The sequence below is a fragment of the Neodiprion fabricii genome, chromosome 5 (genome assembly GCF_021155785.1).
Source record: "Neodiprion fabricii isolate iyNeoFabr1 chromosome 5, iyNeoFabr1.1, whole genome shotgun sequence".
Taxonomy (NCBI): Eukaryota; Metazoa; Arthropoda; class Insecta; order Hymenoptera; family Diprionidae; genus Neodiprion; species Neodiprion fabricii.
Window position 1 is genome coordinate 271,116 of NC_060243.1, and position 26,906 is coordinate 298,021.

The following is a 26,906-nucleotide window of genomic DNA, read 5'->3' on the forward strand; positions in this document are numbered from 1 at the left end:
GAAAATAAAAAAAAGTACTGCTTGCATTGAATGAATTTTAATTTATACCACCAATCTCATGATTAGGTATATATTAATTTATTAATAACACAAGTATTACAGTACAGATCAATTGCTATAGTGTCAAACATTCGTGCACACGCGGATAAAAATATGATAGTTATATGCATCCCCGATTATTAATTAGTATATAAATGCGAGTTTAAAAAAATTGTATAATTCGTGATAAAATCGGCTGATAAGGAACGTGACTGCCGACTTCACCGTCGCGTGACGTTCGATTTGTATGAACAGGGATTACCAAAACGAGGTGAGAAGAAACATGTGAGTTTCCAGGATGAGATCATTACTTGATAGTGTCGATCATGCGTTTAACTTCGTTCACGTAATACTCGGGTACCTTGTTATCTCGCATCTCTTGACATTTCCTCTGCATCGCGCCGCGCAGCTTCTGCATTCTGATCTCATTTTGCGTCCTGATCGCGAGTCCCTCCTCGAACATTTTTTGCCTCGCGGCGATCCTCTCTCTCTCCTTCTCATTAACCTGTAAATATGGAGTAAAAAATAACGTACGCCAATTTGCATTTGGTAAATTCTATGTTATACCTGTTTCAAAATTTCACTCCTATGACGCATCGCCTCGTGGTGTTTTCGTTCCCGTTCTTTCGCCTCGCGACACAAGGCCTCCTTCTGTACGACGAGTACGCGCTGAAACTCGCGTTTGTCCCTCTCGATTTCCATGGCCTGCATAATTCGTTTGTTGTTGATCTGGTCGTCCCTCGATTCCTTCATCCTGCGCTGATCCTCGATCCTCTTCAGCGCCTCCTCTTTCTCTTTACGCCGCCACTCCCGCTCAACTTCCTCTTGGATCCGGGCGGCGTTCATCTCGTCAATCGTCGCCTGGTAAAACAAGAAACTTAAATTGCGAAACCGAAAGCGGTAGTCCTGGTAACCAGAGTCGCGCGATCATCACCTGAACATTCTGCGCCAGCTGCACCTGCTCCGAGACTCTCTGCTTCTCGCGTTCCTTTCGCAAATTCGCCAATCGGGTCTCCTCGGCGATCTGAGCAGCCCTCTCTTCCTGCTTCCGCATTGATTCCTGTATCCTGAAGATACGTATCATACGCTCGTCAATTAGTTCCCGGATGTACCGACTGTTGAAATTGACGGACGTGGCGCATACCTGAGGTCGATGATCCTGTTCTCCTCTCTCTCCATATCCTTGAAATGGCGAAGCTGATCGTTCCCCTCGGCGAGCTCCTTTCGCATCCTGGCGTGCTCGGCTTCCTTTATCTGCTGCTGTCGCATTTCCTCTTGCTGCCAGGCGATGTTGCTCAGGTTAATGAGCCGGCTCTCCTCCTGCTTCCTCTCGAATTCTATGACCCTTTGCATCTCGACCTCTTCTATCTGCTCCTTCAATGCCTGCGCGGTCCTCATCCGCCTCCTCCTCTCCTCCTCCTCCTTTTTCTCCTCATCGCGAAGCCCGAGTCGCCTCTCGTTCTCGGCCATTCGGTTAAGCCGCTCGTCCTCCTCGGCGAGCTCCTTCTCGATCAGTTTCTTCTCCGATATCTGCGAGAAACATAGAGCGGATAGAGAAGGATAGAGCGAAGCAGTTTGGTAGTTAGAATTGGTCGCGCCTATCGTGTTACAGGGTTATATATACCTGAGCGTCTCTGATCGCGCGACACTTAGTCTCGAGGATGAGCCTGTTGCACTTCTGGATCTCTTCCTCCTGCTCGAGTTTCAGATTGAAAGCCCTTTCGAGGAGGTGCATGGTCCTCTTCCTGGCCTCGGCCTCGACCTCGTTCACCCTCTGGCCCTTGGGTCCCTTCCGCATGTCCATCCTGCGCATCTCCTCCTTCCTGGCCATGCTCTCCCTGAGCAATCGGTCCTTCTCCTTCTCCGCAGCATCGATCATCGCCTCCCGTTCCTCCTTGGTGACGTTCCGACCTTTCTCCCGAAAGTAGTCGTACTCCTTTCTGCTGATGATCTTCGGATAGACCGAGGGCTCCTTGGACGGTACCAGGAACTCGGCCTGGGCGCCGTCAGCCCCGTTACGACGACCCATCTGCAGTGAAATTGGCGAATAATGTCTGGCCTTCCGATTATATGTCTAGGTGCCACATTAACATTAACATTAACGTTGACATAGGTAGGCGCGAAGAGTAGAAAGGAACAATCTGCAGGAAAGAGGGAAAAAAAACAACACAACGAAACCTTATCGCGCGGTGTATCAGGGTGCAGAAACTTGCCAGATAACCGTATATATTATACCTATACCACTCGGACCTGACGCCTGTCCCATGCTACGAACGTACGAGTGACTCGCTATCAAATCTTCAACCAAGAAGGACTTCCCGCTGCCGCCGATAAAACTCGCGGAAGTATGATAATTATTTTCCCATAGCGCACGTGAGTGCACATACGTAAGCAGAGCGATCCGTCGCATTTCGAACTACCAAATTTCCATTGCTTACGATATACATATAATATCTGTATAATTTATAAACGAGTTGGCGGTATCTATATTCAAAGACAAACGCGTCGCTTCAAGTCCGCACAAATCTCTAGAGTGACAAAATATCGGCGAGCGGATCAAGCCTGCGGAGGAGTACGCGAGACCTTGATTCCGACACACACCAGACAGGGATTGTATAACGATTTCTGTTCGGTGTATTTTGCTATAATTGAATAATTTCTCTCGAATCGAGATAGCGTTTTTAATTAACTTCTTCGTTATGTCACAATAATTAACTCTGTACAGATTTGTCAAAAAGTTTGATATGTAAACGTCGAGTCGAGAATATATTCCACGATCTTCCCCCAATATCTATTGTATCCACGAACAAATACATTCCAGAACATTGTATTTGGTATTTTCTCAATATATGCCTTACTTGTGTGGACAACTTTGGCTACCACGAGATTGACGTAGAACAACAATTGATCGCCGACCGATGAAACAAGTACAATGTTCCTGTTCTGTAAATAGTAGTACGGATCGTATTCTGTAGTTTTTACAGTGCCAAATAATGATTTCAGTAGTTATTACCGATGCGAGCATTAAGAATTTTCTTTAAAAATCGATCGCATTTGTAGATGATAATTAATAATAATTAATCCCGCCTGCTTGATAACGCGGGGTTAAATAAATACACTCACTCTCTGCTTCTGATCCTATCAATATCCAACGACGAGTACAAGCGACAGTCAAGAAATTGTAAACGAGTCGAGATGGAAAAAAAAGTAAAAATAAATAAATGAAAATGAAAATAGAAAGTATAACGATAATTATACGGGGATGTATCGTAGGAACGATTCACTCGATCAATTAATGCCGCAGTCCATGATGCACGCGTGTATATATCATTTATATAATTGAATTTGAATTAAAACTAGAAAATTACTTACTTCCTTCCCGTCGTAGGCTCGTTTCTTCTGCAAATGTATAGGCCGACCGTCCAGCGTTTGGTCGCATTTCGTTGGGGGATGCCTGGTGTAAACACCTGGTGGAAATTTGGTCGTCCCAGGAAAATTGACGGCCTCGCGCAGTATCACAGTTGGCTTGACTTCCTTGGGCATGATTTCCGCAACATCCGCTTCTCCGAGTTAAACTGGGAAGTTACAGGAAAATGTTTACAGAGCCTGGCTCATGCTGTTCTGTTTGTTCGATATGAATGCCGCGACGAATGAGGGTGAACAAAGAGTGAACAGAATCGTCGGATTCGATTACTCAATACTTATTTTAACGCCCGGATGCACGCGTATCCATGCCAACGAAACACGAATTCTGTTATCTGGCGAACGGAAGATGCATATTTTTTGTTTTTGTCTTTGCAAGCGTTTAAACGTGACTTGAACTTTGTCACTGGTGAACTCGTGATAACGAGCCATACGAGACCGATTGTAAGGTACGATAAACGCATGGAGAATATGAATTGATTAGAAGCGTAGAGTGCAGTAACATTTTTTGCAGCGTATGTACATCTATAGGCGGAGAGTGACGCGGGTTTGTCAGGCGTTAAAAACGAAATCAACAACGGGCCCATTATCGTCTCAAACACAAACGAAGCCGGGAGATAACCACCACTTGATTGTAATATGGTATGCATGTTTAATAAATGCATAAAAGAGCGATGTTCTGCGTTATTGCGTAGAATTATCTGAACCTGAAGACAAGTGAATCAACTTTAGAATTACTCGGCAATTCTCCGATTATCGGTAGAATAGAGCAGCTATAATATACCACCTATGTATACATATACCGCGATATACGTGTAATCTTGCAACGACGCGCCGATAGTGTATTAATTAATCATCACGTGTCTTTGATATCATATGCAGAAGTGAAGTCGAGTATAATAATATAACGTCTTCATCGTCTACGCGTTTGAACAAATCCTTACGTTTTTCTTTCTAAAATTTACGGCGCAGAGAAGGTCGACATGGAATTATAGAGTTCGCGCAATGGGTCACCTCTTACTGTCCGTATAACTTACAGATGACCTCATAGTAGAGACGAAATTCGTGTCGACATTGTATAGGTATATTTTTTTATGATATTTTCACCTACCCATTTGTGGACGTAACGTGTTCTTGGTGCTTGGAGAGATATAATGCTGTTACACCTATGTATCTTTCATTACGACCGAATCGGGATACTAAATGTTGGCTCCGAATGCGATCAAGTTCCAAGTATACAGAACGATTTTCTTTTTCTCATCAGCACCGACGTGACGGTTTTTGTTCTGAAATTATTAATAAACTCGGCCCAGACGTAGAGATGATTTGTCCTCCGTATAACGCTTATAGACTAATAATGTAGGAAAATCATTACTTCGTCCATTTTATATCACCCAACAACGTGATGCAACGATATGTGAAAAAAAAGTTTCTACGAACAGAATCAGTTTTTATCAGTTACGGGAGCCTTGCTGACACCACCAGCGCCGTAAACATATCACGACTGAAAGCATTTTGTACTAACGTCAAGTCAGCTGACAATGAAATGTCCTACAGATAACTTTAACGCAAACCGAGATGCAGGATGCGCATGTCTTTTCCCACTGCAGGCTCCCATTGTGATAGGCTAATTCGAAGGGAAATGCGATAATTAGCTAAAAAAAAAAAATCGGTATAAAATAATGGTTGAAAAACTACGGAACTTGATAAATTGGCTTCGCCTGCTGCAAAGGCAAAGAAACTCCTCCTACGAAGAAAAAGTATTTAATTGCAGAAATGATTTTGCATTTAACAATATATCAATGCCTACGTACGATTGTTACAATATTGAATTAAGACCGAAACGGCAGCGTTTATTGTTCATACTCCAATTTGTTCATATGAGTTACGGTATTTGACGAGGATCGGAATACCTACGAAATAAAATGCCAATCACACGATTAAAATTCCGATAAACGAACCGGGCTAATTCTCGTCCATAGAATAATCGCCTGCATGTCGTATAATTTTCGATGTGATAGATATACAACTTGTAACTGCAGTACGGACGGTGATTATTTGATGACGGGTTGAAAATTGCGGTTTGGCTGCAGCTGACAGATAGAATATCGCGTGTACAGGGACGAAATATCGCCCCAAACGCAGGAAATATTATATATGAAGAATTTGAACACTTGTTCGTAAGACGTGTCAATACCGTGAAACATCGCCGTCGATGTGTCGTCAAGGCGACGAATGTCCCAACGACACGTGGTCTTTACGTCGACGGAGAATCCCCTGTCCCTTGGCCCCCCGCCGCCCTCCCGGGTGTAATCGTTAATACTGCACCTCGGTTCACGTGGCTGTTCTAACAATAAGCACAGCCGTGCACATCCGCGAAATGCCCTGCGCTAGTTTTCGCCGAGACTTTGCACCTCCGTAATTCAACGTTCAATAGTTGATTATTACGCGATTGGGACCGAGATCAATCGTTTCTTATTCTCATTCTAATATTATACACAAAATGAAAAACTTCCCTGTATGCAGAAGGGATGAATAAAGGTGACTCGTTTCGCAAGTGATTTTTCTCGATTCATTGTAATATACAATTTATACAGATTGATTATTATACATACGGTATCGCACGAAATCACACAGTTTTCCATAGGATATTGAAAATTAAACGAGTTTGGTATAATGAAATTGTATAAAATTTTGCAATCACTCGTGGCTCAATGTTTGTATAATATAAAGGAATACAGAATTTATCAAGTGAAAATTGCTTCGCGACATTTCCACAACGCAGTTTACCGTACGAGGAAATATTTCCCTCAATTCCCCATCCGTAAGTTCCAAGGCCGCGATATGTACCCACATATATGTAACGTACAGACACGTAAAATCTATAAATCTTTTCGGGCTGACGTGGCACGGTATCATTATCGTATTACGTCATCCTTCACTTCTCATCTAATTCGAAATTTCTGTCCGTATGGATATACGTGTATACATATACATAGGTATACATGCACGTGGCTTACAGTGATGTACCTACTACAGCAGCTTGCGAGGGAGAAGAAGAGGTTACATCTGGAGATTGAGCGTAATTGCGTAATGTCAAATGGCGTTTGACACGGAGTTAGGATGTTCTTTGTCCGACGAAGTGGTCGAAGCACAATATACTTTGTTACACATGTAATATACGAGGTAAATGCCTGACACTGTCATTCGTCTAAGAACACATGTATTGCCCATCGATGACGTGCGGTATCTGCAGTAATCTATCCACGTAATATACGCGTATAGTAATGTATAGTGATTCGTCGAAGTGCAGAAACGCAGAATCTGTGCTGCAGCTAGGAAAATAATCCGCAATTAAGCGAGTCGATCGAATTATGATAGAGGATTCAATGGTGTTGGCTGAATTATTAAAAACGTTCGGCTTTTACGTGTTTCTTTTTGCACACCCTTCGTTATCTTCGCATGTAACAATTTCTGACCTAGAGTGGAAATTGGCGTTGGGATATCGATATTTTAGCTCGAAACATCGCGAAATTGAAGGTACGTACCTACCTTCGACAGAATCGTATACCTACATCCATTTTCTTTTACCTTAGATTTCTGTCATTTTTGTCCCCAACCATTACACTCTGCGTACCTTAGAATTTATACTTTGTATCTGCAAGTGTATTTTTAATTGTTTTTTTATGACCAGCTCATACAGCGTTTTACGACCCCGCGCTTGCCACAATTCTCAACGCTATGGAAAAGAATCGTTATCTTTGGTAATGAAAATACATTACACACGACCCTTATAGGAAATACCTTTTCTACCGCTTCATGGTTTTCAATTTTTCAACTTTTATCGCTCTCCGACAACTCGTATGTAATATCTATTACATAACCCTATTGACATACGTGTGTATATATATACCTGTACGTTGTACAAGCTCTGAAACTTTTAACCGGAGACAATAGTCAGTGGCTTTTGCAAAGAATATGAGTGTAAGAATGGGAAAAGAAGGGAGATAAAAAAAAAGTACAGGGAGCTGTTGTTGGTGGAAAAAGGAGGCAAACACACAACTTACGAACAACCGACGTGGGTTTCGCTTTACAGCTGCAACAATCGTATTCACAGCCCCCGCTTGCCAGCGAGTTGCAGGCAGGGTGAAAATTTATGAGCGTTGAAACTTTGAATCTGGATCCACGTCGACAGAATGATACCCACCACCAGACAAACGTAACTTATTGTTAGTCCCACCCGATGTGGAATAATCAATTTTGTTTTTTTTTTCGCTTTGTGGGATAAAAAAAAAAAAACACCAAAAAATAAAATCCCTACAGGTAGTCAGTCACAAAGAACAGGTAGTGAAAAAAAAATCACTCCCTCATTCTTCTCTCGGAGTTGAAGATTTTATTACCCTGTGGTAAAAGTTTGCCAAAAAAATATACTGCAGCAGGTTTCGACCTGTTAAATGAGATAAATTCTCCGTTATACCTGCGAAGGGTTTCCGGATTCAAGTGGAACGGTCAAATGTCGTGGGAAAGATGGGCGTCAGAGAAAAAGGTTTCCAAGGTTTCGAGGGTAACGTGTAAACGCTGCAATTTTTCAGACCGAAAGATTTTACTACGACGTAAAAGGTATTTTTCCCCCAGATATTTGGGCCTTCCACTCATTAGGATAGGCTACCCTGTATAAGCATCTGTGAATACTTTTGGTTACAGTACGGGTGTAATTGTAGATACAACGCTCGGTACTCGAAACACGTTTCACAACATTGACAACGTATCGGTCCATAACTGGTGGCGGTATAACGCCGGAAAAAACTTGCCACGAAAATATACGTCAGACAATAACGAGCGTGTGTAGTTATGCGTATATGTGCGTTAGAATTCGGGGGTCGAACACAATCATCTTGTGAATATTAAGTGCTACTCGGAAACGGTGAGGTATTTTTAACCCATAAGATCGTTCGGCGTTGAATTACATACTTTCTTAGGAATGGCTGTAAGGCGCTGGAGAGTTTAAAGCTCATGTTTCGTTTCTTAAGTTCCTCAACAACGGGCGTCGTTCAAATATCTGTGTGCCATTCTTTCACGCCAGTCAATCAGGGCTTTGTTCTTTCCTAGGCACGATGCTTGCCATCGGAGGAGAAAAAAAAAATATTTTACATAAAATAAATCGCCAAATCCAAGATCTGCACTGCCGAATACTCTTACGATTTGAACAAGCGACCCATTTACGTATGTAGGCACGATAAGAGGAAGACGTAAAGAGTGAAGTATTCATAAACAAGATAAAAAATCTACCCAACAAGAAGATCGATCTCATAATACTGTGTGAGATTACATGCTCCGTGCGGTACAGAGGCTCAGCTCAAATGCTTATTTGACTCATCGACAGTACGGGTGAGTGTGTGAAATTTTTTTCATTCCTGCAAATGTAATAAAGATTCTCACTGTGCACGACCAAAGCGGCAGAGATGATGAAATATTTTGCAAAGCTGTGTATTATAATGCGTGAACTTATGCGTCACACACGTATTTGAGAGATCGAAGTCAGTGAGCCAAATTTATAACAAGATTATTAACTTAAATATAAAATATAAATTCCCTGAGAATTATAGATATAGATTATAGATTCGTAGGTTTCGTTATTTTAGATACTTGTGTTTTTAGGATCGTCTCGACGTAATCGTATAAGCATATTGTTAGTTTGTAAGCATTTATTTCATGTTTCGCAGGAATTTTTTTTATCTTCTCATCCCCGCGGTTATACAAAGTATTTTATAAAAATGAGCAAATTTCCTGGAAAAATTTCCTCATCGACTTGAAAATGTTGCGAAAAGAGCAAGATATTCACACAGAACTCTGCAGGAAGCGGCTGCACGCCCTGTTATATTGTCATCGTTCCGTTTGCGACGCTGTATCGTACATGAATCATTCAAACGATGACGAGAAAAAAATAATAATGATAACCACAATAATGCATAGTTAAAAAGTAAATCAACCGTTTGAGTTTTGCAACGAAAGTTGACGATATACGTGTATCTCATAACGCAGGCTTTATCGGCATACTTGGAGCCAGAGCGCAATTGGAATTTACGTATGAAATATACGCACGCGCAGCATTCTGTAGTAAATATAACCGCGAGAAGGGTTGGATCGTGCACATTGTGTACGAGAAGTCGGTCTATAAAACCGTAGTAACTAGAGAGGAATAATAAAGTATAAGAGAAGCGTCGAGTTTTCTGCGAATCGCAAGATAGCCGGCCGGCTGCCAGTAAGATTGCTGAGCCAAATCTCGTGATCTGGGTTACGATTTATAAATACAACGAGACCAAAATGCCACCCAATGATTTTGGCATGCGATTCCGTCTGCCTAGCGCATAGCGGGACCCAACAATGCTGGCTTGCCGTTGTCGCAGGTACGAATTACTTATTCGCGAAATAGGTATAAATAAGGGCAAGCGGTGGGAGGAGGGACTTCGGAGGGAGGCTCCGGAGCCGCCGAGTATCCATCCGTCAAAGCGTTAAAGCGTCAATCGACGAGGCGACGACGGTGCGTGTTCGTTCGTTCGCCGTATAGTCCAACCTTTCGACCACCACGTGGCGCTGCCCCGGCTCACCGCCTCATCGTCTCCTCGGTGAAAGAGCGGGCCGAACGTTGATACCGGCGACGGCGGTATGCAGCAGCCGCAGGAGGAACATTGTGGCCGCAGCCGTCGGCGTTTTAGCACGAGGGTCAAAGGAGACGCGAGGCTTCCGAGTTTCCGGCTCTCCCGGAGCGAATCACTTTGCCGTTGCGCACCGCGGGTGACAAAAATAATTTTTATATATTCTCGTTCGAACACGGTAGAGTGAAAATCGGCACGCCGTTCCCGCGCGGAATTTGTGATTTGTTATTGTTGTGTCCTGTTCCTCTTTCTTTTGTACATACATGTGGGCGATATTCGGCCGATTATGACGAGGAGGAGGCGCAGGAAAGGAGAAGCCGTTTGTGACGAACAAAGTTATCAAAGTGTCGCGGATCCAAACGATATGGGTGAACAGTGACGGAGAATTATTATTCACGAGACATTGTTCACGAAGAAATATAACAATACGCGTATGAAGTGCGTGTAACGTAGCGGTGAGAATTAGAAGGAAAAAAAAACAAAAAAACAAAAAAAAAACAGGATACTTCGTCGCTTCCGTTTCGGCTCAATGCCAACTTCGTGACTGAGAATATTGAACAGGTACGACACAAAACGATCTCCACCTCCACCTTTACCTTACCCTTTTCCTTCTTTCTCCCGCTTCGCATGCTCGTTTTTTTTTTTTTTGGCGTGTATGTTTATATCCAGCCGGAAAGTACGAGAGGGGAAAATAAATAAACCGCCTACTTTTATTTCTCAGCTTCCCTTTTCGCTCCTCGTACTAACAATAAGTATTATACCAGCTATTTCTCCGACGATTATTCTTCCGCGGCGTGTTTCCTCCTCGTCGAAACGACGTCCGACGGTCCCGCATAGACGCCGCCGGTTTTAATTTAACTCCCTCCTCCCTTTCCCTCACCCTCTCCCTTTCTCGACAGTCACTCCTGCTCTCTTCGACAGCGTACGTGCTCGTCGTTGATTCATCGTGGGTCAGTGGGCGTTTTATGCGAGATAGCTTCGTTCGCCCGAGTTCAGAATGACGATACACATCCGACGATGTCTGTCGAGCGGCGTGTGGGCGATGAGAGGATTTCAGATCTTCTTACTGCATCATGTATAATACTCTTTTCTTACCACGTTGAAGTTGATATTACGTTATCGTACCGTGAAATTATTTATTAAAAATCACTATTATCTCAATTTTACAATGATTTTTTAAGGAACTATAAAGATTTCGAAATATAAGGGTATTTTTTTTTATTACGGTGTACTGAATTTTAGATAATTACGAAAGCGCAAAATAACTGTTTTTCTGCAGCACTCGTTGCGATAACGTTACTAACTTCAATATATGTAATCTTTTCTTTTCCCTCGCCTCTCGCTTCTGAATTTATTCCACGTTTTACACTGCATTACACGGTGTATTCAAAAGTTTCGTGATGTTAATAACGATGGAAGTACTTCTCGAATGTTGTAGAAGAGCGGGCGAACCATCAACAAAAAAAACACATGTGATTCCGTTCTTAGCCGAAGGCTCATCGTCAGTTGACTTCATTCGTTTCCTGCCGATCGCATACATTCAAAACAAGGTTGCTGGGGATCAAAGAGTCTGACGATAAGGCGTAAAACCGTGACAAGACGACCGACATTATCCCTCTTCCCCGTTCCTCCTCCTCCTCCTCCTCCTCATCCTCATCCTCATCCTCCTCATCCTCATCCTCCTCGATTATATGCAACTACTATGTATCAACAGTGGTGCAACAAATCGTATACATATTCCGACAAGCATCGTTGTATCCCCCCCCCACCCCCCTCCGGCTAATTCCATCAACGTATTAAAAAAACACGTTGTACCGTTTCGGCAGTAATATCTATCCATTGACTTAGCCGTTTGCGCGTTTCAGCAATAGTTTTCGTTGGGAAATAATTGATTATAAAATCGCCGCGTAATTATCCGAATGAATTGCTATGCATAAACTTGTCAGTGTAAAAGCGGAGAGAGGCGCGGCGGGGGTGGGGGTCGAGGTTCACGGCAATCGGAAACTTGTCGGATGGATCATGTTGAAGTTAGTGACATTATCGTAACGATTCATGATTCATGTTAAGAAAAAAGTATTATTTCGTGACCGTGAATAGTTTAAAGTCAGTAAACCGTAACGACAAAACAGGGTGTACTCATGTTTCGATATTTTGGTTTTTTCAAATTCATTATAAAATCGTGAATTAGTGAAGTTTTTCCCGGTCATCCGTTACGGTAACGTTACCAACTTCGACCTCATTCGAATGAACAGTTTAAGTACACACACTGACCTGGTATAATATCCTTTCGCAAAAAAAAACCAAAAAAAAAAAAAAAAAACGTGACCGTTCGCGGTCTGCTCCTGTTTTTTTCGTCTTCCTTCTTCTCACCGCTTAAATCGAGTCTCGCGCCATCGTCAAAAAGTTGAAAGACCGTTGACGGAAGAGGAGATTGCGATTTCTACGTATATATTTCATTTTTTACTTTTTTTTCAAGTGTTTTATAGTAGTCGACCACGATAATAACCGCTTCATGCCTGTGATAAAAACCGCAAAGAAACTTTATATTGTACGTATCACGCCTATAATTGTTGGCGCAGCAACCGGAAAATTGCGTAAAATTTTACCTCATTTTTACTTCATTATTTTTATATTACATTATTGTAGATATAGGTACGTATGTAAGCGAGGTTACTTCGATATTACTCATTATACCTATACCTACATTCGTATAGGCGTCTTGAAAAGCGCGGTATGTAATGTCAAGATTTTAAAATTAATACTGATCAAAACACGTGAGAAAAATCACCGGCATTGCAGCATTTCGATACAGAACCATTGAACGAGAATTTTTCTTCCCACTCTTGCAAGCCTTATTCCGTACGTACATGTATAGTACCTGTAATGTACTTTGTAACTTTACTTTGTCCGACGATGTCCTCGAGACATGTGCACGCATTATAAAGGTCGAGAAAAATGCGGTGTGAATAATCATTATGATGGCCATGATCACTTGTGATGTATGCGCCTCACGTGTGGTGGTAAGAAATCGCATGAGTGATGTAAAGAAAGAAGAGAAAGATAAAAACTATGCAGACTAAGAATTTCTGTTACATTTTTACGCGCGCTCAAACTATTTATCTGCTCAAATAAATCATTTCCACGCACGGCTAAAAACTTTTTTAGAAAAGGCCAGAGAATGCCTGCGTGGAAAGTGGACTATATTATTATACTGCATACACAGTGCAAACAAATTATTTAAATGTATTTGAATGATTACCCCCCTCATGCGATGAAAATAAATTTAAAAGATGGATGAAACAAAAAATATATATAAAAAAACAGGAAATTACGTAAGTAATTTGCAACTGTGAAACACACGTGCCGCGTTGAATTTTCGGTTGTTAAATAATTTTGTCATTTCACTGAGCGTAGTTTTCCGTCACTGATGAAACATTTGCTCATGTGCTCGTCACCCGGCATACATACCAATCACATACGAGTACATACACAATTCGTATACCTACATTTGATTAATTGAACTTTGTTTTTTTCGCATATCAGAAATGAATATGTGGTGTGTATATCATAGCATATAAAGTGACGTAAATGTATGAAAACAGTGTTGAGAAAAATCTTTTTTCGAAAGTAAAATATACGTAAAATACCACGGCAACCTCTTCAATCTCTTTCAGGTACGTTCGTATACTCAAGGACCATCCTCAGATGCCTTGAAAAATTATGTCTTCAGCCACTGCTGGTCTGCGGGGTGCCGTAGACCGTCTCGTATCTCTTAACGATAAAAGGGACAAACGAAGGGACGTACGAGAGAATTAGGCATGTTTCGGACTTTACCCTGAAAAGAATTCATCCTAATTGTTTGATCCTCCGCTGTATTTTCTAGCCACGTGTTTCTGCAGACACAAGGATCTTCTTTTCATCTCCTTGGAGACCCATTAAGTCGGAGACAGGTTTATGACACAAGTCTAGGGAAAGGCCTGCCGGCCTAACTTTCAAGAACATAACCCAGACTCGGAGCCTTTGCCTCATTGTTGTTGGAAAAAAAAAAAATTCTAGGAAAACTAAAACCGGGCTGGCGCCTTTTTCCGCACACTTGGGGAAAGAGTAATATCATACGCAGCATATATACACGTATTTTGTCGTCTCTTAAGCACCCGGTGTAAGAATGTATGTAAGGAAGGTTTACATGTTGGAATCTTACGCTTCTGATGGGAAGGACGTAAGACGGTCAAGGACCGTCTAATAATTGAAATGCGGATATGCATTATCATTAGTTACGAGACAATTCATTATTGAAGATATAAATTTGATAAACTGGTGATTTATATCTTCAACAATAAATTTGATAAACTGGTGATTTATATCTTCAACAATGAGTTGTCTCGTAACTGATGATAATGCATATCCGCATTTCAATTATTAGACGGTCCTTGACCGTCTTACGTGCTTCCCATCAGAGGCGTAAGATTCCAACATGTAAACATTCCTTACGTACATTCTTACACCGGGTGCGTAAGAGACGATAACTTTCTATTCACACATACAAAACACAAGAAAACAAATTTGAACTAAACTGGCGATGAGAGGAATTAACGACAACAGCGTCAGGGCGGCTAGGTGGTCTAGTGGAGTAAGGCTCCGGTCAAGCATCTCTAGATACCAGGTTCGATTCCTGGCTCCGTCGTTAATTTTTCGAATTCACCAGTTTATCAAATTTATATCTTATACATGTATTTTCTCTGTTACATTTCGAGGCACATCTTATCTGACATCCGGTCGCTCGAATCGTTTGCAGACTTCCTTCCTTCATCATGGCTCGTTGAAAATTCTGATGTCTCGCGTATATGAGCAGTTTTTCAACTACTACAGAGTTTGAACAAAAAGGAATAATCTTTTTCTTACACCAAAACGTGAGAAGAACTAACATTACTGAAGTATACACTTGAGACTTTTTATAATACAATATTGCTACCCGTTGATACTTCTGATGAAAATATTCGTCAAAAATGGTTTCGACTTGTAATATCTTTTGGAAATGGGGACTCCCGTGGAGCTCTTTTCAGCGCGTGTAGTAATTAGTAGGCAGATAGGTAGGTATAGATGTTACTGTTGAACGCAGCCAAAGGTTTATCGCACCTGTGTCATTTCATTACCCAAGTATGTATAATAGGTTTTATCACGTATTGTTAGGGTTAATTACCTGCTTAGCATGATTGATTAATCGGGGAGAAGTGGACGAATTTTTAATTTCGAGATACAAATATGTTCAAACTGTGTTTTTCAACTTTACGAATTTGAATCGTTAATATACCTTTTCACGACGACATCAAAGATTTAAACACGCAGTATATCAAATTAATTTCTCCGTAGCTCCGTTTGTTTTACCGTCGGAGTTTTTTTTTTTAATAGTCATATACGATCAAACGTGCTCTACAATTGCAATTAAATTTGCACAAAGCGTCAAGTTTACGTCTATGGCAGCATCAAAGGCTTTACCACGGATCTATCCCTGTATACACGTGTGTCAGAGCGGCAAACCCGCTTATTAAACCTTTGACAGCGAGTTACATGTTGCACATTTTCCAATAATGTAGCGGTCCCTCTTTGCCCGAGCTTTCCGCGCCCACGCGACGCATAAACGAGAACTGTTGAATCTGGGTTGAAAGCATTTCCCGGGTCAGGCTCAGTCAGTTTCACGCAGTGCATCGTTATAACAGCTAACCGATACGGAGTAGTAAGTACAGCTAACGTCCCAGGCTAATCAATAATTCACCAGGTCAGAATCGCTCACTGTACATTCGTATACATTATACACAGATGTATGATCTGCATTCCGTAATATTGTGGTCCAAGTTTTGCCACCGATCAGATGGCGGCTGGTTAAGCATCGCAAACAAACATGATGAATATCATCAAAAATTTTTCGGTCGATACAGGACACATTGCGTGCCATTTAACCCGTCCCATTCATTCGTGCATCCATCCGATGCGCTGACTTTTAATTCCCGATTATCGACGAAAATCTCACATAATACTTACTTTTGCGATGCAGAAAACATTTCGACATAACCCCGGTTCACTCATTCCCGGTAAAAATAACCAAATGGGTCAGCTGGAAACTTACGATCTGCCATTGCATTATTTACTGTTCCTAGTTCTCCCATCATGTGCGGTGCTTGGTTATTATAATAAACACTGTAACCAGCGGTACAACAGTTGGCATTGTGCTCGGTTCTCCGGCCGCGATCCCCGACGCAAGTTTACTTCGGGCGACTTTTAGTCTTTCTCTCCCTTTTATTTTCTTTATGCCGCGCATGCGGTGCGTCCAAAATTGTATTGTAGAAAGATCAACAAACTTTCGATTTTAAATATACCAAAACTTGGCCTTGCTTTATTTCCTCGCGATGTCCGGCGGCCTTTGTTAATCAAAGAGGATCTGTTCGATCCTCCACACTTTGTTACACATAATTTTTTTGTGGCTGAAAAAGTTTTCGAGATCAAGCCGTTACTTTGAGCGCATGATTTTTCAATTAACTGACGATCTGTATTGGAAATAGTGTTGTTATTTGTGACAAAAATTGATTGTCTACCTATTTATTATCATACCGAAACAAATCACTCTTACCAGTCAATTACCGATGATTTACAGTTCCCGAAGCCAAGTTGTCGTCCCGTGATTTCCTATAATAATTTCCTAGTTTTATGGGGCAGTAACTTCGTTAACCGTAGAACACACTTATCATTCTTTCTACCTTCTATTTCATGAATGGGGCAGATACCCACCACACGTGATTTATGCTCGGAAAATCGTTACTAGAGCAATAATGGGACTCGTAAGTAGATAAATATATTCTTTTTCTTTAATAAGAAAGAGAATGGCGCGCTGCAAAGTCAGTTTCTGTTTTATAATTTCATGCTATAGTTTAAAATAAGTTCCGAAGAAATGGCTAGGCTGACGAATGCGAATTTTTACGAGGTTCAAGTTGGTAACGTAATCGTAACGAAACATTGGGGTAAAAATCACAATTTTCTTATTTTGACAACGATTTTGAAGGAAATAAAATTGCAAAATACGAGTATATTTCGTTTTATTACGGTCTGCCGAATTTCAAACGTTTCCAAAATCGCGAAACAACGGGTTTTTCTGATGAATTTCTACACATCTACAAGAGAGGAGAGCCCCAGACTAGGTCAATTTTGACTCCTCAATACGCTTTTTAGCAATAATACAATAATCGATGGGTACCCCCCGAACGATAGCGCGTGGTCTTACGCATTTACGACATGCAATTGGCCGCGCCAAGTGTGATTTACATCCTTTTCTGGACAGCGCAGTCGAAAGAGACCGTAAGGGTAGTTTCATTGTTTATTTCGAACATGCCTGGTCTTCCCTCACATTCGCGGTATGTGCAGCCTCGCATACTTTCCCTTTTGTACATATCGAAGGCAAATAACTATGCGTAAAAATTAGTTGCCAGAGAAATATCGCGGAGGCACTTCTACTCCAGTTATTTCGTCGCAATTCCCTCAAACACACTTCAGTCCTTTGTACATTTTAGTAATAATCAGTTAGAACGAGCTGTACTATCATTAGTCGATTTTAACTGCAAACCTAATACAAATTTTCATCTATTCTTGATGAAGACGACGGCCATACATGTAAATTGCATTTCTGAGTAAGTTGCTTGTTACGACGAGAAAATAATACAACCGTGGGACACTTATCCTAGGGTAGGAACAAGCGTTTAGCCGTGAAATAATCGTGGTATAAATTAAACGATGAGGGTTTGAACGACGCGTTGCAACATTCTGAAAGCCTGGCGACGATGAGAAGGTGAAGGGCAGGCGGTGGTCGGAAGGAAGGGCGGCAAGGGGGAAGGGGGGGTGGGGATGGAGCAGACAGTGTCTAGAGTGTTCGCCAGAGAGTCCTCGCCTCACTGGTGTATCAACGTCTCGGGAAATGGCGGATACCAATTAATGTACATACATACATCTGTGATAATTGACGTGAAGTGATGCACCAAAGTTCAAACCCTATAAAGATCCGTGCTGGTTGGTCCCAGCTCGCTTTTTCTCTTGTCCATGCGATAATCATTGTTGCCAAGATGAGAACTGTCGTCCGTTCGGTTAACATGTCCGCCATCCGCGAGCTTCGAGTGTAAACAAAACGCGTTACCGTCTCCATGATGAGTTGGACCACCCGGGGTCATGCGCACGGTTTGATGAGTTCGCTCTGTTGAGATACGATTGCGCCGTTCACGTTCGTCCGTCGCTCTTTCAACGAATTTCGGACCGCCCGACACGTTATCCAAATGATAAACATGCGCGGGGAGAAAAAAGAAGAAGGCAACGGTTAACTCTCGCTACTTGGGAGGAGGACTTGTACTATGAAGAAAAATAGTCGTCTACTGCCATAACCGTCCATCGTTGTCGCGTTTATTAAATTCGAGAAGGTGAGCGAAGGATTTTTGATCATCGTCCTCCTGACGCGCCGGGTAACAACGCGTTCTCTAACGCTCAGCTGCATTTATGCAAATTACATATTTGTATGCTTATAATACGTAAGTGTATACAGTATACGTACCTGAATCCGCGGTCACACGGGTGAAGTTCTTCCTGGAAACGCGTCCCACCGTGGCTCTTTTTTATAGAAGTATCGATTGTCGTTGTTTTTGGTTTGTTGTTGTTGTTGTTGTTGGAGGAGAGGCGAAATTTTCGACCCCTTAACTTCATCCCGAAGACTATACAAAGATTACAAATCTTAACACGAATAATCTGCTGCTCCGTACTATTTCTAGTGCAACACGTTCGGCTTAATCTTTTTCCGCTAAACCACACGTACCGACCACATGCTTATATATAACTATGTAGTTTAGTGATACACGCTGGCGAGTGAGTCGAACGTGAGATGTAATCCTAAACCGCGTGTAAACACAACCGTCTTTTCATATCTGCACACAAATACATCCAGCGTGTGTAAGCGCGCGCGCGCGCGTGTGTGTGTGTGTGTGTGTGTGTGTGTTCTGTTTACGGTGCCGGCGTTATTTCAGCGCAATAGAACATAAATAAGTATAATACAATACGCCTTTTTGCTTATGGTTTTTGTCAATGTAGCAAATAATTACCCTCAGGGGGAAGAGCTGTAAAATTTTTCATTTCATTCATAATTCACGTAAAACCGAAACATGAAATGTGTACTATATGGCCATAAATAATATTTAGTTTACCAGCCACGCTTGGAGACGACGAACACGCAATACTATATAATTTTGGAGGTGTAACGAACTCTCTGTCCCGGTTTGCGCGTTCAACTGATAACATAACTTGATTAAACGTAACTGGAATTTCATACTGGATGTTTGCGATTTAGCAAATGCCGACGAATAATTCTACATAACACGGTCGAGTTTCAAAATCCGCGTCTCGTTCATGGCGAGGGCGATAAGTCGCGGCAAGTCTTGCGAGTTCACCGTACACCGATTGCAAACAGAAAGGGATTCGCGGAACGAAAGTGATATCACACCGCGGCCACAACGTACTCGTTGCAGCGTTCAACGGTGACTGAACAGACGGCCTCCCCCACTCCCAGATCAATTTATGGTGCGGAGAGTAGGGGGGGGGGGGATGGTTGAGCTAGGCTCGCTACGCTTTGTTTCAGGTGCCGGACAGAAGAGCCGGCGTAAGCACATGGTCACACGTTCCGTAAAGCCGCGTGCGGGATTCACTGGACTATAATGTAACTGAAACGTACTCTTCGATGCCTTTGACGCGAGCCGAGAGAGATAGCGTCATGATGTAGTTTGTCTCTTCATACGGTGCATTTGAAAAAGCTAGTTCGGGTAAATTAAAGTTTACTGTATTTCTGAAGCGCAGATATCTTACGATTAACTTTTTGCAAATACCATGTTATATGACGCCATAAGACGGAGACAAAACTTAAACCATGTCGGCATCTTTCGCTCATCGCTGCAAGCGCATGTTCCAGTTACGGCTGTATAGTTTAAGGAGCGGGGATCCTAGCCGTCGCGGTCTTTTTAACCCTGATTTAACGGTGTTGCGATAACTGCAAATGTAAACAATTGTTGTGGTTTTTTTGTGTTGTAGACGAAGAGAAAGAGAAACGAACGAGGAGCGATTTTATACTCGCGCGGTCACAGTATTCGACGAAAAGTGCGCGACCCTTTTTCCCATTCATACGACATTTGCTCAGATGTTTGGGACATGGTTGAAGAAAGCGGAAAAAATAACGCAGGTCTGATTTTCTGCATGAGTTATCATACACCTGGGTTGGAATGCTGTTTATTTCTCTCTCAATCTTGATATCTTTTCTTATACTTACCTATCTCAACTTGACTGCACGGCGTTGAAATTTCAAACACTCGATCAGGCAAACAATCTGAGATTCAATTTTTGCTTGTTATTTTGTTGCAGAATTCGGAATTGGACCAATTATCGTAATGATAGATGCAAGCAGGCTCGGTCACAGCCTTGCGACTGCGCTGAAAGATCGTCGTCATGGAATACCTGTGCAGCCAAATCGGTCATTGCCCCTTAGACCCGCGCCCCCACTTCCGATTCGAAAGCCGGTTGCCAAACCAATGGAAAATTCCTCGTTGACTAAGGTCAGAGAGGAATCGCCGCGAAAAAGTGAAGAAGCAAAGGATGATAACGAAGAAATGACAAAAAAACATGTTGACGATATAAGTAACGCTGTCGAATCGAGCCAAAACAGTATTTTTGGAATGAATTTCTACGATCCGATACATAGGGAAGAAAAATCCAAGAATGAACCACCCAAAACTGCTGAAAGTATTGAAATTAGAATCTCAAAAGAATATCTTAAATCCAGACACATCAAGTCGTTGGACATGGAATTGGGGCCTGAGCAAATAAGAAGCAGTGTTAAGACAGATATCAGTGATTCTGAGTCGACTTGGTCCAGCCCTGGGACTACTAAGATGTCCAAAGATAAGGAAAGGAGAGACATTTGTGGGCAGAAAAGAAAGTCGTCGAGCACTGAAGATAATTCTTCTCGAGTCCGAAATTCAAGTTCACCAGTTGCTCGTGTGAAGATGAAACTTGCGTCACCTGAAAATGAAGGAAAAGTGACCAGAGTGAAAACAACAAAGTGTGATAAAGTCGAAAGTTTTGGCACAATTTTTCCAACTATATTTAAGTATAATGACGCTGAGGCATGTGACTCGGTTGGATTTGAGAAGATGCCAAATCCACTGGCATCTGAAAAACGAAAAATGATTGATCGGCGAAAGAGAAGTTTGGATGGGTATCAAAAAACTGCGCTACCGCGGCTTCGCAGTATTCCAAAGTGCCCTAAGGCTATACCGATGGAAGTGGCACATGCGATAAAGCAGGGAGAGTCAACGAATTTATTGAATAATGTAAAAACGCGTGGGTTGGATATTTCCAACAACCATGCCACAATGAAAAAATTACGTAACTCTGTTGAATCAAAGACTACTGTACATGAGGAGACTACATGCATTCTTGAAAATATGGAGATGACCGAAAGTACCTTGCCATCGATGCCAGCTCTGGAAGATACACGGACAGATGCTGCTGGCTGCGAATCAGAATTATTGACTACCAGTGAAATGAATCTTGATACATCTGAAACAAACATAGCTAGTGAAGTTAAAGCTAAAGTGTTAAAAACACCGAGTGATGTAACGACCAGAGTAAGTCATTTTCATGAAAATATCCCTGTCGAAGAAGATGCCAATACGGTACAGAATCGAAAGAATAATCAGCCGCAGACTAATGAATTACTTACTGCCACGACTACTGTGTACGAGCACAAAATACCCGAGTGTTTTCCAGAATTGATTAGCCATGTAGAGGCGACACTATCAGTATCAGTGCCTTCCAACATTCAATCAGCTCACACCGAGTCTAAAAATGATGATGAGTCGACGAGAATAGACGCATTGAACAGAATGATAGAAGTTGATAAAGAAAATATACAAGGATATGAACCAAATTTCAAAAAACTTGCAGATGAAAATGCACAAAATAAGCTGTCTACCATAGATAGTTCAGTTCTGCAATCACCGCTTGTCGGTTGTCAACAACAGTGTCAGGATGTACGGGGGAAAGATCAGTATAATTCAGTCTTAGATACAAATGACCAAAGCCGAGGAAAGGAAAAACAGGCGGAAAAAAAACTACAGGAATCACAAATTAAGCCCAAAGTGGAGAGCACAGTTAGATCTAGGACAAATAAGTATGACGTATATCTGGAGAAACTTTATAAAGAAGCTGCATATCGGAAGCAAAAATTAACAGAGACTTTGGATGCATCTCGAGCCAAAAGATTACAGCAGAAAATCAATGTTACTGAAAAGAAAATAGAAAATATTATGAAGCAGCGGAAGCGTTCGAGTGCTGAGAATCGAACTCTGCCCACAAAACCTGTCACCCCGTTGAGAATACAAGTGAGGCGAGATCTTGTTCAGAAGATACCATCGCCGGTGTGTGTCGAGCCTGCTTTAGAGTCGCCTCTGGCACCGATAAATGAAACTGACAAAGCTTCGATGGGGAGAAGCTTATTAGATTTTCAACCAATTGTTATTACCATTAATGATGGAGAGACTGTTGCATCAGGCAAAGAAATCTCTGAATCTAACGAAGATAAAATCAAGGAATCTGACAGTATCATCGCCCGGAATCAGTGGATCTTACAAAAAAAATCTCAATTGAAGAATGTGCCTGAAAATACGAACTTTGTCGAAAATTCGGCGTCACAAGACAGTTATTCCTGGGAGGATGTTTTAAACCCATTCCAAACCCCCAATCCAGAGGTTCAACCTATTACATCAAATCCCGTAAATCCTAAAGTAATAAACAACAATGTGGAATATTCAAGTAAAAACTTACCCCCGGCGTACGAGACCGTCCCAACCGATGCTACTGATACTTCAAAAAACAGCCCTCTGATACGTGATAAAACGAGTGTTAACCCAAGTAATCTGAAAGTCCATGTTGCTCAAAAATTTCCAAGTACACAATTCGGTGCTCGAAACTCTAACGTGGTTTTTGAGAATGTTGTTTGCGAAGAAACAAACTCAAACTACAACTATGCGTCTTGCTCCACAGGCGGTAGTTCGACAGTAGTTGAGAATAGAGCCCTTAATCTTAGCCCGAAGAACTTCATTCCAAACACTATAAGTGATCTGCGTACTCCAAGCACGATACGCCGAGCGGTTTGCCAAGAAAGTGCATGTACCAATGCCAAGTCTTATCCTTCACCCGTTTATCCTACTCAGCAGACCAACTACAACGCAACAGAAAAAGCATCCAGCATGTTTTCCAAGGATAATGGAGGTGCTAATATCAATCTCTGCTCACCGCTTCAAGGACACTCGGCTGTACCTCTCCCTGTATCTTACCACAGCAATTTATCAACCGCTCAAGGCTATCCGATGCCTACCGAATCCATCCCAAACCATCCAGTATGTCTGTATTTACTGCTGATATAATTGTTTTATTTACTTTCTGTATTTTAGATTAATTCTTGTACATTGATTTATTTAAGCCTACACAGTGGCACGCTCAGCATTCTGCGACAAAGCAATCCGTTCAGATTATCCGGGAAGAAAATAACAGGTCATGCACAGTGCTGGCCTCTCATTTACTGAATAGAACGGTTCAAGAACCTGCAAATTATCCGGCATCAACTGCCAAACTGTTGAGGTGGGTTTTTGTTGTTACAGAAACATGACTAATTGAATTTCGTAATTACATATTGACGCAATTTTGATGAAAATTTATTTCTTTATTCTAGTCCTACTCAGAGCAGAGAAACTGTTCAAACAACTATATCGCAGCCTGTCACCACTCGTATAATGACTGAGCAATTTCCGACGTTTGGCAATTGGGCAGCAACTCAGATACCCAGTAATCTTGCAAATAATAATCCTGCAACTGCGCCGGTTCATTGTCATTCAACAATTGATAACGTGACCAACTACAAGGTAATTGTCATAGTTTTCAGTAATTCAGAAACGTTGCATCATTATTGAACTTATCTTTAGAATTTGATGCTAAGATTCTCACTCAACCACAATTTCCATGTTTTTGTTGTACTCACAGTCGACTGGATCAGACATGTACAAAATGGCGGCTACTGCTGTTGATGCTAGGCGACCTGTGAACACCGCCAACATCCAAATGCAGTGGAGCAATCAGTCACCATGGGCTGACCAACATAGACCAGCCCAAGGATATCCATGTCGAAGGAGCAACCCTGCAATGTACCACAGAGATTATCCGGTGATTACTATTATGGTACAATGGATAATAATCCTGCATGAATATGGTACAGACAGTGTAACATATGATAAATAACGTACAACTATTATTCGTACAGGTAAATCCTCAGCATCCTCAGAGTCATCAAGCTTCTCGCAACGGAATACCCCAAGGGTATCCTGGATCGGAAGTATTCGTACCTTGTACAAAGCAGCTGTATCAACAGAAGGTTTCGTTTGACCCGAAACTTGTTCAAAGTACCGAACGCACTGGCGTTCAGCAGCTTGCTCATTGTCAGCAAAATGCGCCGCAGTATGATCCGTCGTTACCGCGAACGTCAGCCCCTCCACCATATTATCAAACTCAAGGAAACCCGGACGTTGTCTTCTCGCAACAGTACATGCAGCAACCGCCCCCGCAGTATGTGCGCGTTGTGCAACCCACGTGGCATCCTCCGAAAAATTACTATCCGAATTATTTGAATCAACAAGTAAATGCAGGTTTTGTTGTACATGCTAATCGTGAAACAGTCAGTAATCCACCGAAATATCAAGCGACGAAGAAAAAAATTGCTCCGGCACCACCGCGTCCGAATGTCATTCCGTCACACGTAATTCACAATATACGTAATCATAAATTATTAAGTCAAATGTACAATATAGCTGAGAACTTGAATTCCGTCGTACAGAATCAGGGGACAACTGATTCAATAGATGGTAGAAGATCTTGCCCAACTCCGAACTTGGGTGAGGTTTATAAAAGCCCTGATAGGTCTGGTACTTTGATATGTTCACGGTGTGGAATGAATGGTCCAAAGTTCAATTGTCTAGGATGCGAAACAGCGTTTTACTGTAATAAAAATTGCCAGGTTCAACACTGGAACACACATTTACTGGAGTGTCGCAGAAAAATGCCTAGATTGAAAAAAGTCTCGTAAAAGTTCATTCAATTATTTTAGGACACTTGTCCCGGTAATATAGTAAATACAGAAAGCATTATATGTAATATTCATTTAGTGAAAATATCAAAAAATTCCTCATCACGACAGTATTATACTACAGATTACATGTATAAGTCACACAGAAGAATAACTATACGATCTACTAATGGTGGTAAGTATGCAGGTGAAAAAAAAAAAAAAAAAATTGAAACGCGAGTAAGTGATGATAGAAATTGCGTGAAACATTTCATATTCGTTTCGCGTTATGAATTGCCTTGGCACACTAATCGCATCAGCTTTTCGATTAATTTGACGGAAATCGGTATCACTTACAGTGAACCTTCCAAATAGCGGACATCTTCGTGATTAAAAATATTGTCCGTTATTCAGGAGTGTTCGCTATTCAGAACGATATTAACGTGCAAATTTTGCTTCTGGAGATTTTTAAACTGTCCGTTGTAAAGAGGAATCCGTTGTTGGGTGATATCCGTTAAGAGAAGTTTCACTATACGCGTTAATCCATAACCCTTTTGGTAGCGTGGCAAAAGAAGCAAGGAAGAAAATGAATACGAATTATAAACGCACACCATGTTTGAAAATCGAGTTACGTATTTCGCAGAGATTTTGTTGCTGTAAATTCTTCGAATAATTATGTATTCGTACATACATATACGTATAAAAATTGAGAAATAATTAAAGCATATCTTATGAGCATGGATTATTATAAGTGTCGCTAAATTTGACATAGATTTTTTAATTCTTTTTCCTTCTTTTACTTGGTCCTCTGAGTTGTGTTTATCGCACAAATTGTAACTTTGACTTTAGAATAGATGAGGGATACGGGTAATCGTGTCGATGACAACGTATATAATTGATCAATGACCAAATAAAAGTCAGTAATACAAGTTTAAGGTAGAAAATTAATATGTATAGTGATTTAGGTGAAAAAAGTCAGCTAAAAATAGTCCGAATATCGAAAGTTTTTCAATTACTATTCTATTCCGGTGCTTATTTTTTAACTGGTTTTTGAGTCAAATCAGTGAATACCAAAGTGTTTATATTTATAAGACACAAATTATATAGTTGGATAAGATTTCGTACAAATAAGAGTTAAAGTGAAACTAAATAAGGTGAAACAAATGGACAAATAATGTTCTGAACAGATTTCCTCTTGGTTTATTTTAACAGTTAAGTTTTTATTTTAATTTTTTAATTTTATACTCTGTTGCATCTGCGATCTTATATATTAAAATTAGTTGAAAAAAAATTTCTTACATTTTCATATACTCTTCCTTTTTCCTAATGAACATTCGAATAAAATACTATTAATTTCCTGTTCCCTTTAACGTAATAAGGCTTGGAAATATAATCCCTGAATTTTCTTTATTCTATTTTGACCGTATCGGATTTTCCCGAAAAACCTTTTGAAAGTTGGACAAATTTCTGGACAATTTTTAGCATTTCAGTCGCGCGCCGGTTCGTGCGATAAATCTGTATGTGTTATTTAATTGTTGGCAATAAATGTTCTCATTTATGTAGCAACTCAATTACTTGTAATGACCCACCTTTTTTCGCCCTGG

General features: G+C 41.3%; 2 protein-coding genes and 1 long non-coding RNA gene across 6 annotated transcripts; 2 read left to right on the forward strand and 1 right to left on the reverse strand.

Moving 5' to 3' along the window:
- Positions 1 to 31: 31 nt before the first annotated feature.
- On the reverse strand, positions 32 to 24,286 carry LOC124182894 (cilia- and flagella-associated protein 45-like). Of its 4 annotated transcripts, XM_046570681.1 has the most exons (8): positions 19,346 to 19,659; positions 18,703 to 18,859; positions 3,412 to 3,614; positions 1,664 to 2,068; positions 1,184 to 1,569; positions 974 to 1,106; positions 607 to 900; positions 32 to 544 (listed from the first exon to the last, which is right to left on the reverse strand). In XM_046570681.1, exons 3-8 carry the CDS (start codon positions 3,580 to 3,582, stop codon positions 347 to 349), a joined length of 1,587 nt encoding a protein of 528 aa, XP_046426637.1. In that variant the 5' UTR covers positions 3,583 to 3,614; positions 18,703 to 18,859; positions 19,346 to 19,659; the 3' UTR covers positions 32 to 346. The 4 variants fall into 4 exon arrangements, with proteins under 4 accessions (XP_046426637.1, XP_046426636.1, XP_046426638.1 ...); XM_046570680.1 differs by lacking the exons at positions 18,703 to 18,859; positions 19,346 to 19,659 and adding an exon at positions 24,226 to 24,286; XM_046570682.1 differs by lacking the exons at positions 18,703 to 18,859; positions 19,346 to 19,659 and adding an exon at positions 4,574 to 4,919.
- Positions 10,672 to 26,873, forward strand: LOC124182893. The gene is made up of 8 exons (XM_046570679.1): positions 10,672 to 10,679; positions 11,557 to 11,668; positions 20,223 to 20,370; positions 20,550 to 23,587; positions 23,671 to 23,828; positions 23,920 to 24,109; positions 24,228 to 24,407; positions 24,505 to 26,873. Exons 3-8 carry the CDS (start codon positions 20,340 to 20,342, stop codon positions 25,321 to 25,323), a joined length of 4,416 nt encoding a protein of 1,471 aa, XP_046426635.1. The 5' UTR covers positions 10,672 to 10,679; positions 11,557 to 11,668; positions 20,223 to 20,339; the 3' UTR covers positions 25,324 to 26,873.
- Positions 12,719 to 14,155, forward strand: LOC124182903. The gene is made up of 2 exons (XR_006870886.1): positions 12,719 to 13,674; positions 13,793 to 14,155. It is a non-coding gene; the product is annotated as an uncharacterized LOC124182903 (long non-coding RNA).
- Positions 26,874 to 26,906: the final 33 nt, after the last annotated feature.